Genomic DNA, 17,817 nt, shown 5'->3' with positions numbered 1-17,817 from the left:
AAACATATGGATGATAATGGCATAGTGTAGGTTAGATGGCTTTTGTTTCGGTGCAACATCGTGGGCCGAAGGGCCTGTACTGCGCTGTATTGTTCTATGTTCTATGTTCTAAGGAATTCCATAGATTCACAACCCTTTGGGTGAAGAAGTTCCTCCTAAACTCAGTCCTAAATCTACTTCCCCTTATTTTGAGGCTATGCCCCCTAGTTCTGCTTTCACCCGCCAGTGGAAACAACCTGCCTGCATCTATCCTATCTATTCCCTTCATAATCTTATATGTTTCTATAAGATCCCCCCTCATCCTTCTAAATTCCAACGAGTACAGTCCCAGTCTACTCAACCTCTCCTCGTAATCCAACCCCTTCAGCTCTGGGATTAACCTAGTGAATCTCCTCTGCACACCCTCCAGTGCCAGTACGTCCTTTCTCAAGTAAGGAGACCAAAACTGAACACAATACTCCAGGTGTGGCCTCACTAACACCTTATACAATTGCAACATAACCTCCCTAGTCTTAAACTCCATCCCTCTAGCAATAAAGGACAAAATTCCATTTGCCTTCTTAATCACCCGTTGCACCTGAAAACCAACTTTTTGCGACTCATGCACGAGCACACCCAGGTCTCTCTGCACAGCAGCATGTTTTAATATTTTATCATTTAAATAATAATCCCTTTTGCTGTTATTCCTACCAAAATGGATAACCTCACATTTGTCAACATTGTATTCCATCTGCCAGACCCTAGCCCATTCACTTAGCCTATCCAAATCCCTCTGCAGACTTCCAGTATCCTCTGCACTTTTTGCTTTACCACTTATCTTAGTGTTGTCTGCAAACTTGGACACATTGCCCTTGGTCCCCCAACTCCAAATCATCTATGTAAATTGTGAACAGTTGTGGGCCCAACACTGATCCCTGAGGGACACCACTAGCTACTGATTGCCAACCAGAGAAACACCCATTAATCCCCACTCTTTGCTTTCTATTAATTAACCAATCCTCTATCCATGCTACTATTTTTTTACATAGAATTTACAGTACAGAAGGAGGCCATTCGGCCCATCGAGTCTGCACAGGCTCTTTGAAAGAGCACCCTACCCAAGGTCCACACCTCCACCCTATCCCCATAACCCAGTAACCCCACCCAACACTAAGGGCAATTTTGGACACTAAGGGCAATTTATCATGGCCAATCCACCTAACCTGCACATCTTTGGACTGTGGGAGGAAACCGGAGCACCCGGAGGAAACCCACGCACACACGGGGAGAATGTGCAGACTCCGCACAGACAGTGACCCAAGCCAGAATCGAACCTGGGACCCTGGAGCTGTGAAGCAATTGTGCTAACCACCATGCTACTACTTTCCCCTTAATGCCATGGATCTTTATCTTGTGCAACAACCTTTTGTGTGGCACCTTGTCAAAGGCTTTCTGTGCAGGTTAGATGGATTAAACATGCTAAATTGCCAAAATATTAAATAGTTTGAACAAAACCAGACCACTAAAGCACAAATGTACAAATTTTGTGTGGCACCTTGTCAAAGGCTTTCTGGAAATCCAGATATACCGCATCCATTGGCTCCCCGTTATCTACCGCACTGGTAATGTCTTCAAAAAATTCCACTAAATTAGTCAGGCACGACCTGCCCTTTATAAACCCATGCTGCGTCTGCCCAATGGGACAATTTCCATCCAGATGCCTCGCTATTTTTCCTTGATGATAGATTCCAGCATCTTCCCTACTACCGAAGTTAAGCTCACTGGCCTATAATTACCCACTTTCTGCCTACCTCCTTTTTTAAACAGTGGTGTCACGTTTACTAATTTCCAATCCGCCGGGACCACCCCAGAGTCTAGTGAATTTTGGTAAATTATCACTAGTGCATTTGCAATTTCCCTCGCCATCTCTTTTAGCACTCTGGGATGCATTCCATCAGGGCCAGGAGACATGTCTACCTTTAGCCCCATTAGCTTGCCCATCACTACCTCCTTGGTGATAACAATCCTCTCAAGGTTCTCACCTGTCATAGCCTCATTTCCATCAGTCACTGGCATGTTATTTGTGTCTTCCACTGTGAAGACCGACCCAAAAAACCTGTTCAGTTCCTCAGCCATTTCCTCATCCCCCATTATTAAATCTCCCTTTGCATCCTCTAAAGGACCAATATTTACCTTAGCCACTCTTTTTGTTTTATATATTTGTAGAAACTTTTACTATCTGTTTTTTATATTCTGAGCAAGTTTACTCTCATAATCTATCTTACTCTTTATAGCTTTTTTAGTAGCTTTCTGTTGCCCCCTAAAGATTTCCCAGTCCTCTCGTTTCCCACTAATCTTTGCTACTTTGTATGCTTTTTCCTTCAATTTGATACTCTCCCTTATTTCCTTAGATATCCACGGTCGATTTTCCCTCTTTCTACCGTCCTTCCTTTTTGTTGGTATAAACCTTTGCTGAGCACTGTGAAAAATCGCTTGGAAGGTTCTCCACTGTTCCTCAACTGTTTCACCATAAATTCTTTGCTCCCAGTCTACCTTAGCTAATTCTTCTCTCATCCCATTGTAATCTCCTTTGTTTAAGCACAAAACACGAGTGCTTGATTTTACCATCTCACCCTCCATCTGTATTTTAAATTCCACCATATTGTGATCGCTCCTTCTGAGAGGATCCCTAACTATGAGATCCTGAATCAATCCAGTCTCATTACACAGGACCAGATCTAGGACCGCTTGTTCCCTCATAGGTTCCATTACATACTGGTCTAGGAACCTATCGTGGATACATTCTATAAACTCCTCCTCAAGGCTGCCTTGACCGACCTGGTTAAACCAATTGACATGTAGATTAAAATCCCCCATGATAACTTCTGTACCATTTCTACATGCATCAGTTATTTCTTTGTTTATTGCCTGCCCCACCATAATGTTACTATTTGGTGGCCTATAGACTACTCCTTTCAGTGACTTTTTCACCTTCGTATTCCTGATTTCCACCCAAATGGATTCAACCTTATCCTCCATAGCACCGATGTCATCCCTTACTGTTGCCCGGATGTCATCCTTAAATAACAGAGCTACACCACCTCCCTTACCATCCACTCTGTCCTTCCGAATAGTTTGATACCCTTGGATATTTAACTCCCAGTCGTGACCATCCTTTAACCATGTTTCAGTAATAGCCACTAAATCATAGTCTTTCACGATGATTTGCGCCATCAACTCATTTACCTTATTCCGAATACTACGGCATTCAGGTAAAGTACACTTGTTGGCTTTTTTACCTCTGTTCTGAATCTTAACACCTCGATCAGTAACCTCTCCTAAGTTGTATTTCTTCTTAACCTTTCTCCTAATTTTCCTTGTCGTTGAACCCATATCTTCCTGTAACAACCTGCCGCGTCGCTTACCATTAATGTTTTCACTTCCCGTTTTATTCCTTTTAGTATTCCTGGTCCTATTCACTGAGCTCCCCTCAGTCACTGTACCTTGTACTGTTGCCCTTTTTGATTTTTGACTATGGTTTCTCTGCCTTACACTTTCCCCCTTACTGCCTTTTGTTTCTGTCCCTGTTTTACTACCTTCCAACTTCCTGCATCGGTTCCCATCCTCCTGCCACATTAGTTTAAACTCTCCCCAACAGCTCTAACAAACCCCCCCCCCCCCCCAGGACATCGGTTCCAGTCCTGCCCAGGTGCAGACCGTCCGGTTTGTACTGGTCCCACCTCCCCCAGAACCGGTTCCAATGCCCCAGGAATTTGAATCCCTCCCTCTTGCACCATCTCTCGAGCCACGCATTCATCCTATCTATCCTGACATTCCTACTCTGACTAGCTCGTGGCACTGGTAGCAGTCCTGAGATTACTACCTTTGAGGTCCTACTTTTTAGTTTAACTCCTAACTCCCTGAATTCAGCTTGTAGGACCTTGTCCCGTTTTTTTACCTATATCGTTGGTGCCTATGTGCACCACGACAGCTGGCTGTTCACCCTCCCCCTGAATGTCCTACAGCCACTCCGAGACATCCTTGACCCTTGCACCAGGGAGGCAACATACCATCCTGGAGTCTCGATTGCGTCCGCAGAACCGCCTGTCTATTCCCCTTACAATTGAGTCCCCTATCACTATAGCCCTGCCATTCTTCTTCCTGCCCAGCTGCGCAGCAGAGCCAGCCACGGTGCCATGAACCTGGCTGCTGCTGCCTTCCCCTGGTGAGCCATCTCCCTCAACAGTATCCAAAGCGGTATATCTGTTTTGCAGGGAGATGACCGCAGAGGACACCTGCACTGCCTTCCTACTCTTGCTCTGTCTTTTGGTCACCCATTTTCTATCTCCCTCAGTACCTTTCACCTACGGTGTGACCAACTCGCTATACGTGCTATCCACGACTTCCTCAGCATCGCGGATGCTCCAAAGTGAGTCCTTCCGCAGCTTCAGAGCCGTCAAGCGGTCTAACAGGAGCTGCAACTGGACACACTTCTTGCACGTGAAGGAGCCAGGGACAGTGGACGTGTCCCTGAGCTCCCACATCACACACGAGGAGCATGACATGGATCTGAGATCTCCTGCCATGTCTTAAACCTTCGGTTAACTTCAACAATTACAATTTCCCAAAAAACAAATTAAAAATAAATAAATAAATAAACAACGAAGACAAAATAAATAAATATACCAATGAAAATAAAAACAAAACAGAAACACTACTTACCAGTCACTTACCAGGGATAAAAAGCACCTCCTCCACCTCCCCCCCCCCCCAAGCTTCCAATTCCCACCTCGATTCAAATTCCCAAACTCACACTTGGGTCTGTCTCACTCTGGCTGTCTTCTCTCTGGCTCACTGGGAGAACTCACTGGGAGTGAGTTTACAAGTTGCTCTTTTTAAATTGTCCTGAATTGACTCCCCTCCCCCACCTGATTTTAGATCAAGGTAGATTTAAGTGACTGACACTTAACTGCCAACCAGTTATGTGAGTGGGTGGGGCAGCCCTTGTTAACCTACACTGCACAATTCTAGCTTAATTTAAATTAATCTAAACTCCTGAAATGTAAAAGGAGCTGCCTTACTGATTTGATTCAATTCCCACCTAGATTCAAATTCCCAAACTCACTCTTGGTTCTGTCTCACTCTGGCTGTGTCTTCTCTGGCTCACTGGGAGAACTCACTTAATTGAAGGTTTAGAAATAGATGGGAAAGAATGTTCAAAGATCTTGCTTTTTAAGAACCGTTTATTTTAATTGAATATCTGTTTTTTCCTTGGGTGTTGATGGGTTAATTCTGTGTTAATAACGTTTGTTTTAATGCAAAATATCCACAGTTGTCAGTGGAATCACTCCTGGGGAAGAAATATACTTTCCTCACGGTTTACAAATTAAAAAGTTGGATTTTCAGGTCTGGTTATACAAATTGGGGACGGGCTCGGTACGATAACACTAATCGAATGGAAATGTGTTGTATTTCCAGGTTAAAATTCACGCTGGGCCCAAGTTTGCTTCATACCTGACATTCAGCCCCTCAGAAGTGAAGTCCCTTCGTTTGGAGTATGGAGATCTGGAGTGCTGCATTGAAGTAGTGGACAGTGTGCAGGATGCAATCGGGCATGTACATAAATATGGCAGTTCTCACACTGACGTTATTGTTACAGAGAATGGTAGGTAATGTCAATTTACACTAATATTGCTGTGTCCCACATAACCCAACACTAATACTGGAGACCTGAAAGAGAATTGGAGAATACTGAAGGAGATAATAGATGAAAACTGGTGGTCAATGTTTCATCTGGACAGCCCTTCATCAGAACTGAAACATTGAAGAACAAAAAAACACTTTTAGACAGTTAGAACATAGAGCAGTCAGCAATTTAAAACATAGGAAGGTATTTGTGTGGACAGGTGTATTACCTGCTCCAAAGAATGGCAAAGATGCAGGAATGAGACAGAACTGACATTACAGTCGCTGCCCCCCTATCCAGCCCCCCCCCCCCAACCCCCACCTCTGCAGGATAAATCTGACCCCATTTCCAGTTCTCTCCAGCTCTGACAAAGAGTCACCCAGACTCAGTTACCTGCTGAGATTGTCCAGTATTTTCTGTTTTTGTTCCAGTTTCCAGCATCCGCAGTAATTTGCTTTTATATTACAGTAGGGGAAGCAGGTAAACTGGGCTGAGGAACAAAACAGTCCTGATGCCAAGGATCAGACTCCTCCAGTTTGAGAACAGGTTTCCCTCACCCTCACCCTCACCCCATTGATCCAACAATGCCAATGGGCTCCCAACCAAATTGCCAATATCCGACCCACCCCTCCCCACTTCAGGCTCAGTTATTCAAATCAATGTTGCAACCAGGTTCAAAGTTTTTTGTGTTAAATTATTCACCGACAAAGCACTGGACTGTGTGCAAACAATGAGAAAGAAATTCATTTCACACCCCCTCCCAACTGCATCCACATTTGGACAATCTCACATGTTCTGCTGCCTCAGAGCTGAGTTAAGTTTATAATTGAAAGTTAATTTGTTTTTAAGAGGAGACGGCTGAATACTTCATGAAGCAAGTTGACAGTGCCTGTGTCTTCTGGAATGCAAGCACTCGGTTCGCTGATGGATATCGTTTTGGACTTGGTAAGGCACACTCAGACATAACGTAGATTAATGTTTGGACTTAAAGCTTACTGGCGTAAGGGCTCATGGTTTCACCCTCTCTGTGTGCTAATACGTTGTGGGTTGAAGCCGACTTCAGGAGCTGAAAATATAAACTGATGTTCCAAGGCAGCACTGAGAGTGCTACTTTGTCCAATGTTAAAGCAAGGCTGCCCAGTCTAGTGTTTAGGTCAATACTAAAGATCAACAAGAGGGAGTTATCCTGGTCTAGCATTTCACCCCTCAACACTGATACCAATAGGTTGACAGCTCATTTATATAGTGAATATATGAAATTATCATATTTTATATTTTTGCAATAATGTCAGAGACTTTTTCCCCGGGTGGAACAAACCATTACAAGGGGACATAAATTTAAGGTGAATGGTGGAAGATATAGGGGGGGTGTCAGAGGTAGGTTCTTTACCCAGAGAGTAGTGGGGGCATGGAATACACTGCCTGTGGAAGTAGTTGAGTCGGAAACATTAGGGACCTTCAAGCAGCTATTGGATAGGTACATGGATTACGGTAGAATGATGGGGTGTAGATTAATTTGTTCTTAATCAAGGACAAAAGTTCGGCACAATATCGTGGGCCGAAGGGCCTGTTCTGTGCTGTATTTTTCTATGTTCTATGTTCTAATGGTATTAAAACTTTGATTAAGATTAACGGTGTTGTAAAAGTGAGGTAATCATTGATTTGCAGGTGATAGACCTTGAGAACCATTTACTTGTTTACAGATAGCTAGCTATCGTAATATTGTTTAGGTTTGAACAACCCCTGGAGTGCAGATAGTTTATGAGGGGCATTATGTTTGGTCCCAGCTGAACAAGTCAAGGGGAAAATGAGCCTAATGGCTCATTTAAATATGCTAATCTGAATCTCGCCCTCGCTGTGTGGGATGTCCCGCGGGATCCCATGAAATCTCGCGAGGTGTTCAAAGCGTCGCAAATCTTGCAAGAGGCCTCTCACGAGATTTAACAGCCTCATTACATCACCAAGACGGATGCTACGCAGCGTTCAATCGCGCCCAAGGTTTCTTATTTTACAAAAGAACTATTGTAACTATGAACTGTAAAGCTCTGTTTTGTTGCTAATGTGGTTAATTTTGTGTTTGTTTTAACATAAAAGTTACCTATTGATCAGCGTCATCACTCCCGGGCTGAAGGGTCCTTTACTCACAGTTTTATAAATAAAAAATAGTTGGATTCTCGTCCGGGATCCTAACGATCTCACCACTGTTTATGCAATCTTACTGCATGTTGATTGTGGGATAGGAAATGTTTAGGGTTAGAAACATAGAAAATAGAAACAGGAGGAGGCCAATCAGCCCTTTGAGCCCACTCCGCCATTCATTATAATCATTACTGATCATCCAACTCAATAGCCTAATCCCCCTTTCCCCCATATCCTTTGATCGCCTTCACCCTAAGTGCGATATCTAACTGCTTTTTGAAAACATACAATGTTTTGGCCTCAACTACTTTCTGTGGCAACAAATCCCACAGGCTCACCACTCTCTGGGTGAAGAAATTTCTTCTCATCTCTGTCCTAAATGGTCTACCCCGTATCCTCAGACTGTGACCCCTGGTTCTGGACACACCCACCATCAGGAACATCCTTCCTGCATCTACCCCGTCCAGTCCTGTTAGAATTTTATAGGTTTCTATGAGAACCCCCCTCATTCTTCTGAACTCCAGCGAATACACTCCTAACCGACTCAATCTCTTCTCATACGTCAGTCCCGCCATACCAGGAATCAGTCTGGTAAACCTTCGCTGCTCTCCCTCCATAGCTAGAACATCCTTCCTCAGAGAAGGAGACTAAAACTGCACACAATATTCCAGGTGTGGCCTCACCAAGGCCCTGTATAATTGCAGCAAGACATCCCTACTCCTACACTCAAATCCTCTCGCTATGAAGGCCAGCATGCCATTTGCTAACATACCATTTGCCTTCTTTACCGCCTGCTGATTTAGGAAGGGAGATAGGACGGCGACTTTGTGCAAAGTAATGCGCCGAGTGAACTCAACCTCCTCCTGCGCAAGGATGAGTTTGATCCAATTTAAGATGGTGCACAGGGTCCACATGACTTGGGCCCGGATGAGTGGTTTTCTGGAGGTAGTGGACGGGTGTGGGAGGGGCCGTGGAATCATGTTCATATGTTCTAGAGGTGTGAGGAGTTGGAGAACTTTTGGGAGGCAATGTTCGGGACCCTATCAAGGATTGTAGGGTCCGATGGTGGTGATATTTGGGGTCTGGGAGGTGCCGGAACTGCTGGAGGGGAAAGGCGCCGAGGTTGTCGCCTTCGCCTCTCCGATTGCCCAGAGCTCCCCTCCCTTTGTGCCGCCACTTTCTCTTGATGTACCTTGCTCGATCCATCCCTTCACTCTCTCTACACACCTCTTTTGCTCCACGCACTCTCTCTCCACCCTCCTCTCCTTTCATGCCCCTCTCTGACACAAATTCTTCTACACCCTCTCTCTACCGCTTCTCTTTGACCCTTCTCTTTTACTGCTCTCCCTCTCTCCATCCTCTCTCTCTGTCCTCACATCCTCTCTCAACTCCCCTTAGCACCTCTCTCACCCTCTCTGCCTGTCCCTCTCTCTATACCCACCTTCTCTTTCTCTGATCCTCTCTCTCTGCCCCCTGTCCTCCACCCCCTCTCTCTGCCCCATCTCTCCTTCTCTGTCCAATCTTACTCCGACTCCTCTCAGCACTCTATCTCCCCCTCCAGTCCACCCTCTCACTATCCCCTCTCAGCCCCCTCTCTATTTCTCGCTCAACTTCACTGAATATCTTTCTGATTGAACCTGTGCTGTAAATTACATCTGGCTCTTAGACAATGAAAGTCCTCAGGTCAGTGGGTTCCTGTCCCTGAGAACACTTTGAGCAGGAGCACTGGGTAGCGATCAGGAAGCTAATTGTGAGGCTCCTGTAGAGGCTAGCCTAGCACAGACCTCCAGTCTATGATACAACTGCTAATTTCTTGAGGGGAGCTGTATTTACAAAACTCTTAAATGTGATGACATCAAAACCTCTTGTCCAATTTTCTTTATATTCCAGGTGCAGAAGTTGGAATCAGTACGTCACGTATCCATGCGCGAGGGCCAGTGGGATTGGAGGGGCTCCTGACCACCAAGTGGCTGCTCCGGGGGGAGGGTCAGGCAGTGTGTGACTTTGCGGAGCAAGGCAGCATGAGCTACATCCATGAAAACCTCCCTGTACCAAACAGGACATAACCACCCCCATGGAGAAGATATCACTTTGTGCAAACAGCTGATCACCGTGAAACGTTAGCAACAGACACTTATCGAGGGGTCCTGCTGTGGTTGTCACTCACTGTTTTCCAGCTTTCTTACCAACATACGTTTAGAAGCAAAAGATCTGAGTATCTGCGTTCCTCGCACACCAGCTTTGACTAAGTCAACTTGCTTGTTATACGTTTTAGTTACCGTTGTATGAAGAGTCAGAAGTCCTGTTCCTTTTCACCAAACACCATTTATTTCACTTCCACAGCCTCTGCACAAAACTCCAACAACACACCACCTGACACAAGGGCCACCTGAAGCCCCTTTACATATCAATGTCAATCATTGGATACTTAACATAAATGAGACAACTAATTACAATGTCGCTTAATGCATTCCTTAACTCTTAACCCATTACTTAACAGTCTCCCCTTCCTTGGAGAAAAAAATAATTAGGTGAAAACAAAATTTAAAGAAACTCAAAAACACATACGCAATTTCCCCCCTTCTTTTTTTGGGGGAAGAAAAAAAAATCACAAAAACAGGCGCCCTTCATTAACAATATCCAAAAGTTACATTTCTGTCAATATCTGAGATATATAAAAGGCCATATCCACCGCCTCTACAAAGCTTAACGTCTCAGCAGCCAAAGTGCGTTCGACCACTTTCCTTATTTTCTTTGTTTCCCACACAAGGACAACATTTATCATTGTTCCCCAAAGGAAAATTATAAAACCTCCTGTGCTTGATTTGCATAGGATGCATCACTATAAACTATGAATTTCAAGTGCCTACGGTCACCTAAAACCTGGAACCTCAAAACACACTCCTGCATTTTCTTTTCAGTTTGGCCAAACGCTTTATTTGTTCTTATTATGTCTTCCACTTTGGGATCATTCATTTTTGTACTCAACTCTAAGACATCAAAACTCACGTCCGGTCTAGTCTGTCTACCTAACCAATTCAGTTGCCCAATTAAACTTTGCAGTTGCTCTTTTTCCATCTTTGAAACCTTGCATCTTTTTGTGAAAACTCGGCCACGACTAATTGCTATTGGGCTGATGCTTTCCAAATAAGATTGCTGACGTAAAGTTGCCCTAACTTAGTCTGTCCGATTTCCAGTCCAATATATTTAAATGCACCGGAAGCCTGACTTCCGACCCTGAATTCTTTCCTCAAACCAGAGATTACAAAAGCTTCAAAATCACTAGCCCCACCCCATAAAAATTATTTGACATGCATCATAAAGATGCCAAAAAGGTTCCCTTTATAGTGCCAGCAAAGCATTACCGGATCTACTTTCAATTGGTAACAGCCTAACTTTAACAAAACTGACCTTACCGAAAAATACCAGACACTTGATGCATCATTTAATCCATAGACACATTTGTTCAACTTCCAGAGTACCCCTTCTGTGTTAGCTGCTTCTTTAGGAGGACGGAGAAAAATGTCTCTCTGGAGCTGATGCACCTGCAAGAAGGCAGCTTTTATATCTATAGATTTGCATTCCCATGCCTTTGTGGCTAAAAGAAAATCTTTAAAATTAACCTTTCCTGCTGTAGGTAAATCTACCCTTAAATCCTGATCTTCTAAGTTTTCTTCAAATCCCCTTGCCACAAGCCTGGCCTTTGCCTTATAAGTTCCATCCGGAAGAACGTTTTCCGTGCAAATCCATCTGTGAGATAGAGTTCTTTGTCCCCTATCCGGTACTTCCGTGTATACCCCAAATTCACTCCAACTATGCAGTTCTTGCCGTTTAGCATCTTTGATAACTTTTCATATAATTTATTGGAAGCCACCAAAATCTCACGTGCATGTGGGCTTCTACTCCTATTAGTATTCATAGTTTTACTCATGTTCCGAGACCTTGATAAACTACGTCCCCTCTCCCGCCTGGTAACTTGTTCTATACTGCTACTGCTTGATCTTTCCTATCTGCTGTGGGATATCCTTTCAAAATTCTTGACCTTTTCCTGCGGACCTGTTCACTATCCGATGTACTATCTGAACTGGCACTGCGTTTCTATGACCTCCATTTTTGAACTTTGTGTTCCCAATCCATTGTCTTAACTCCCTCCCCTGAATGCTGTACATTCAACCAATGTTTATACTTTCCAGTGGCCTTCCCTGCTCTAATAACAGTTGCATCCTTCCATTGACTAGGCCCTTCAGGCAAGTATGTCATCTTTGTACCAACTTTTGGTAGTTGGCCTTTCGGAAAAATGGCCTTATCCCAGATCTTAAGGTCCACAGCCACAATGTTGTTAAAATCCCTGGCCAAAGGTAGGGTTACTATCGGTCGTGCTGGTGTCCTTCTGTACTTCCTACAAACTTCACAGCAATCACTAACCTGTTCTATCAGTTTAGTATAGTCTTCATCCCTTACCCCTGCATCCTTTAATACATTTTTCAGCCTCCAAGGAGACGGATGTGCAAACTGCCTATGCAGTTTTAATACAACAAGCTTTTTATCAGCGAAAGTCCCATTTTCAACTGCCATTAACACATCCTTAACCACTCTACTTGAAATATTATTTGTCAGTAATGGAATACAATAGTGTCCCAACTGTGTAAATTGTAAGTCCACAGTCTTTCCAAAAACTGTTGCCTTATCCTGTTCCATATCCAGTTTCATGTGTGCTTTCTTCATCGACGGTCTGCTCAGAGGCAAAGGTATCTCACTTGATACAACATCCGTGCTAATGAAATGATTCACTCCGGCAATATTACAAGGGATCACCACTCTTTTCAGCGACTTCAGAGTATTATCATCCCCAAACCTGAAACTTGTGGAACTTTCAAATTCCTTAACCTTGTTACGACTTTCAGCATTCAAGGAGTCCAGGTAACATTTTAACCAGTCAATTCCACACACAGTAGATGTGCAGCCACTGTCCAATACAGCACAATTGAAGGATTCTGCAACCAACACCCTCATTTCCGGCGTAAAACTGCTTGTTAATAGGACAATGCCTTCTCTCTGAACACTATCTTTTTCCTCTTCTGACTCTTCCGTGTCATGTGTCGCTTCAAACACTCTATCATAACGTTTTGGACAGTTGAAGACAAAATGGTATTGAGAGTCACATCAAAAACATCGATTTATCATGCCCCGTGCATTTCTGGGGTTCATCTTCCTATTGTAAGTTCTAACTGGGTTTCTGTTTTCATAATTTCCTTGTCTCGATCTCCTTCTATAGTCTTGGGCCCTGTTTGTAGCCGTACAATTTCACCATCCTGTTAGTAGTGTATCTTCCATATTCTGCTTTATAGCAGGCTGACCTATTTGAATCATCAGAGCCATCGGAATCAAATGTTTCCCCAGAAACATCTTTAAAGTTTTTGTCATCTGATCGAATAAGGTATTCCCGTACCAGCCTCCCCGAACAGGCGCCGGAATGTGACGACTAGGGGCTTTTCACAGTAACTTCATTGAAGCCTACTTGTGACAATAAGCGATTTTCATTTCATTTCATCCTCATCCGTAAATTGAACTCCTGTCAAAACCAGGAGCCTATCCATGTTGCTCACTCTAGCACAGTCAAGTAATTTAAAGGCCAACACAGACTGGAAATTCCAGGTTGTGTTTCTGCAGCCTTTTATATAATCTGCCAAATTCCATTATATAGTCTTCCATGGAGAATTCCTCTATTTTCCGGAACTTATCAAATTCCGACCATGCTTCATACGCACTTAAAAAGTCATCTTTCTTGTAAATCTTATCCATATATTGTAATAGAGTCCCCAGACCTTCTTCTGAGACTAACTCTTCCAATTCCAGCTCAGAAAGCACTTTGTTTCGGATTAGGGTTAGGGTTAGCCAATGCCATACCTTGTTTTCTCTTTCCCAAGGCAGTTACCTTAGTCCACATAATTACTGCACTTCTCCATTGGTCGTACGATTCCCTTTCAGAAAATAAGGGGGGATAGTCATATCCAACCACCTTTATCCTGGGTTCAGCCATGTATCTTTTTTTTTTTTCCTTCTCACTCACTCCTTGGTTTGATCAGGAAAAGTTGTATCTTTCAAACCTTCACATTTGCACAGCAACCATCCTCTGCTACCATTGTTATACGTTTTAGTTACCATTGTATGAAGAGTCAGAAGTCCTGTTCCTTTTCACCAAATACCATTTATTTCACTTCCACAGCCTCTGCACAAAACTCCAACAACACACCACCTGACACAAGGGCCACCTGAAGCCCCTTTACATATCAGTGTCAATCATTGGATACTTAACATAAATGAGACAACTAATTGCAATGTCTCTTAATGCATTACTTAACTCTTAGCCCATTACTTAACATTGCTCCCCACTTTGTTTAGTTCAGGTTGTTCCTGTGCCTGCTCCCACTGCCGATCTCGGAATACTCTGCCTACTCCCACTGCCGATCTCAGAATACTCCATTTTGCTGCCAGGAATGGTGTTTCCCAGCTTTCTCCTTGAAGTGTTAATTTAATTGATAATTGTGAATTGGGACAGCACCCAGGTTTCATCAAAACCCGAGAATTACACCTCGAACAAAAGGTTGGAATTTAGAGTAAATACAAAATATCACCAATCAGATTGCTGATAACTCGGGCATCCCTTCCAAATTCATAAGGAAATGGGTCCACATATCACAGTGAAGTGAATAATCACTGAATAATCGCTGAATTTCTGAAGTTGCTTCCATTATCCAGTCTGTGACATTGGTACTTTCCATCGATGAGTCTGTTGCTTGGTTTGAACTGCACTTTCCCCCACCTCCGTGAACAGCTGACCTGATGATGCTTGGAGAGGTTGGGGGAGGAAGCTGTGAATCTGGCTGGGAATGTGGGATTGGTGTGGGACAGATCTGACCCTATCCGAGTGAAGGGGCACAGCAGGAATCACAGGAAGTTCCGATACATGTACAGCAAACAATTCAGAAGAGAAATGGGATGTTTGCTTTTATTGCATCTGTAAGAATACGGCAGTTGCTGCAATTCTACAGGAGCTTGACGAGACCCCTGGAGTGTGTGTATGAATTTGGAAGAATCCGTGTGCCTTCGCGAAGCGAATGCAACAAAGGTTCACCAGATTGATTCTTGGAATCAGTGGATTATTTTAGCATAGAATGGGCCATACATTCTCTAGTCTTTATGAGAGGTGGTCTCACTGGGACTGTCTCCAGCGGCAGTTCCTGGAAGCCCGGGTTCCGGAGCTGGAGCGGCGGCTGGAGAGACTGTGGAACATCCGCGATGCGGAGAGCATGGTGGATCACACATACAGAGCAGTGGTCACACTGCAGGCTCAGACTCCGCAGGCAGGAAGGGAATGGGTGATGACCAGACAGAGCAAGAGAGCTAGGCAGGCAGTGCAGGAATCTCCTGTGACCATTCCCCTGCAAAACAGATATACCGCTTGGGATACTGTTGGGGGAATGACCTCTCGGGGAAAGCAGCAACAGCCAAGTTTGTTGCACCACAGTTGGTTCTGCTGGAGAGGGGAGAGTTGATAAGTGTGACAGCGCAGTAGTTATAGGGGATTCGATTGTAAGGGAAATAGACAGGCGTTTCTTTGACCGCAAATGAGACTCCAGGATGCCTCCCTGGTAATAGGGTCAAGGATGTCTCGGAGCGGGTACAGGACATTCTGGAGGGGGAGGGTGAACAGCCAGTTGTCGTGGTACACATCGATACCAACGACATAGGTAAAAAAAGGGATGAGGTCCTAAACGCAGAATACAGGGAGCTAAGCAGTAAGTTGAGAAGTCAGACCTCAAAGGTAATGATCTCAGGATTACTACCAGTGCCACGTGTTAGTCAGGGTAGAAATAGCAGGATGTATCGGATGAATATGTGGCTGAAGACATGGTGTGAGGGGGAGGGTTTCAGATTCCTGGGGCATTGGGACCGGTTCTAGGGGATGTGGGATCTGTATAAACTGGAGGAGTTACACCTGGGCAGGACTGGGACTGATGTCCTGGGGAGAGTATTTGCCTGAGTGGTTGGGAAGGGTTTATTGATTGATTGATTGATTGTTACATTTATTGCCACATGTCCCGCAGTACAGTGAAAAGTATTTATCAGCAGCCAAAGAAATGCATACAGTACGTAAACACTCGAGCAAAAAAAATAGTAGATAGTTACAGTGAATGCGAAAAAGTACACAGTACATCGACAATTAAACTAAATGGTAGAGGAATGGGAACCTGAGCAGAGAAATCAAGGGCCAGAATCAAACAGGGCCACAGTATAAAATATTGGGAGTGAGACAAATAACATTAAAAAGATAAGCTTAAAGGCTTTGTGCCTTAACGTACGGAGCATTCGCAGTAAAGTGGATGAACTAATCGCGCAAACAGATGTAAACGGGTATGATGTAATTGGGATTACAGAGACATGGCTGCAGGGTGACCAGGGATAGGAATTGAATATCCGGGAATATTCAGTGTTTAGGAAGGTCTGACAAAAAGGAAAAGATGGTAGGCTTTCATTGCTGGTTGAAGAGGAAATTAACACAATAGTGTGATAAATGCAAGACATTTGTATATAAAGTATTATATGCAGTTGTTGTAGTAATGGGTTTAAAAGCCTGGGTGAAGGTGTGTATATATATTTGCTGCAGTAATATTTTTTAAAATCCTGGTTTAAAAGAAAGGCAGACTTTGTTGCTGCAGAAGGAGCAATTAAGATGTCATAATGTGATACCATCATCCTTTCAAGCCATGCTTATATTTTTATGAGGGGAGGCCTAATGGGATTTGGTTATGATTTCTGGGGATTCCCTGGGCAGTGAATAATTAAAGATAATTAGAGACACCCAGCTGCCTGTTTCTTGGCGAACCGCCAGGGTGGGCACCAGCATAAGATCCCGTGGGAATTTCACGCCAGTGGAAAACCAATTTTTGAGTCTCCCACCAAATTCTTCCCCCTGCCTGTCACTCAACCCAATGGCAGGGGCATGGGAGAATTCTTCCCATTGTGATTCTATTCTCTCCAGATTAGTAACAATAAATGGTTTTAAAATATTTTGTATTTGTATTTGTTACAGAATAAACTTTTTAATAAATGTGGATTAGTTGTACATGCTTAGTCTCTCAGTGTCAGATTTGTTGTGCCACCCTGGGCCAATGCCACAGGCCCCGGAGTCACAACACAAGTGAATTAACAAATAATTATTCGAAAAATCCTGACATCTTTGTCCCTTGGCTGCCCAATAATTGCAGTCACCAGGTTTGTAACTGTAAACACAATTACTGTTTATTTATAACAAGAATAATGGTGAAATGCATAGCAGATACAATTGGTTAAATATTAATAAGTACCTAACTCCTACTGTAACCTGTCTCCCCCCATCCTCTACACACACAAGACAAACACAGATGGGGTGAAAAGGGGAAAAATGTAAATGAACGAGAAATTAGTCATTGTTAGAGATTATGTTTTCTTGCAGGCTTTCTCCACAGCAAGTTTGTAAATCACGGTCCTTGTTTTGCAGCTGTGCTCACAGTTTTCCTGGGGAGACAGACTTCCTGTTTCAACAGACTTTGCTCTTAGTTTGTGGCCTGTCTTCAGGCCCTGTTTTCAGGAATCCAACACCCACAGGCTTATTGGAGATAGAGAGTTAGCTACATCCTTTTTGAAGAGGCATTTCCTGGAGAGGATGTAGCGCCATCTTTTTCCCCCATTGCCAGAATCAGAAATGAAAAAAAAATGGAACCTGGTGGCTCTGAAAAAACATTCCTGTCGGATAATATCCAATCACCACTTGTTACCAGGCAGAGCACAGCCTTTTGGGCTCATTCATTGGACACCAGCCAAATCAATCAAACCGAGTCATCACTGATGTCAGCCAGTCTGCAATCAGCAGCCTAAAACAGAACAGCCTTCTGGATCGCTGATTACCCCTCCCCTTTCCTTCCTCACTTATCTTTTCTGAACCCCTTGCAGGAATATTTAACACCCGGTTC

General features: G+C 43.8%; 1 protein-coding gene across 2 annotated transcripts in view; it reads left to right on the top strand.

Moving 5' to 3' along the window:
- Positions 1-16,936, top strand: part of aldh18a1 (aldehyde dehydrogenase 18 family, member A1) — a 93,943-nt gene extending 77,007 nt beyond the window's left edge. For both annotated transcript variants that reach the window (XM_072479773.1, XM_072479772.1), the window contains exons 16-18: positions 5,458-5,644; positions 6,515-6,610; positions 9,695-16,936. In XM_072479773.1, coding sequence (XP_072335874.1) covers positions 5,458-5,644; positions 6,515-6,610; positions 9,695-9,870 — 459 coding nt within the window. In that variant the 3' untranslated portion in view covers positions 9,871-16,936. The remainder of the gene's footprint in view (positions 1-5,457; positions 5,645-6,514; positions 6,611-9,694) is intronic.
- The last annotated feature ends 881 nt before the right edge of the window (positions 16,937-17,817 follow it).

This window comes from Scyliorhinus torazame, chromosome 16 (genome assembly GCF_047496885.1).
Source record: "Scyliorhinus torazame isolate Kashiwa2021f chromosome 16, sScyTor2.1, whole genome shotgun sequence".
NCBI classification, from domain to species: domain Eukaryota; kingdom Metazoa; phylum Chordata; class Chondrichthyes; order Carcharhiniformes; family Scyliorhinidae; genus Scyliorhinus; species Scyliorhinus torazame.
Note: the sequence above shows the minus strand (reverse complement) of the source record. Positions and strands in the feature narration are given on the sequence as shown.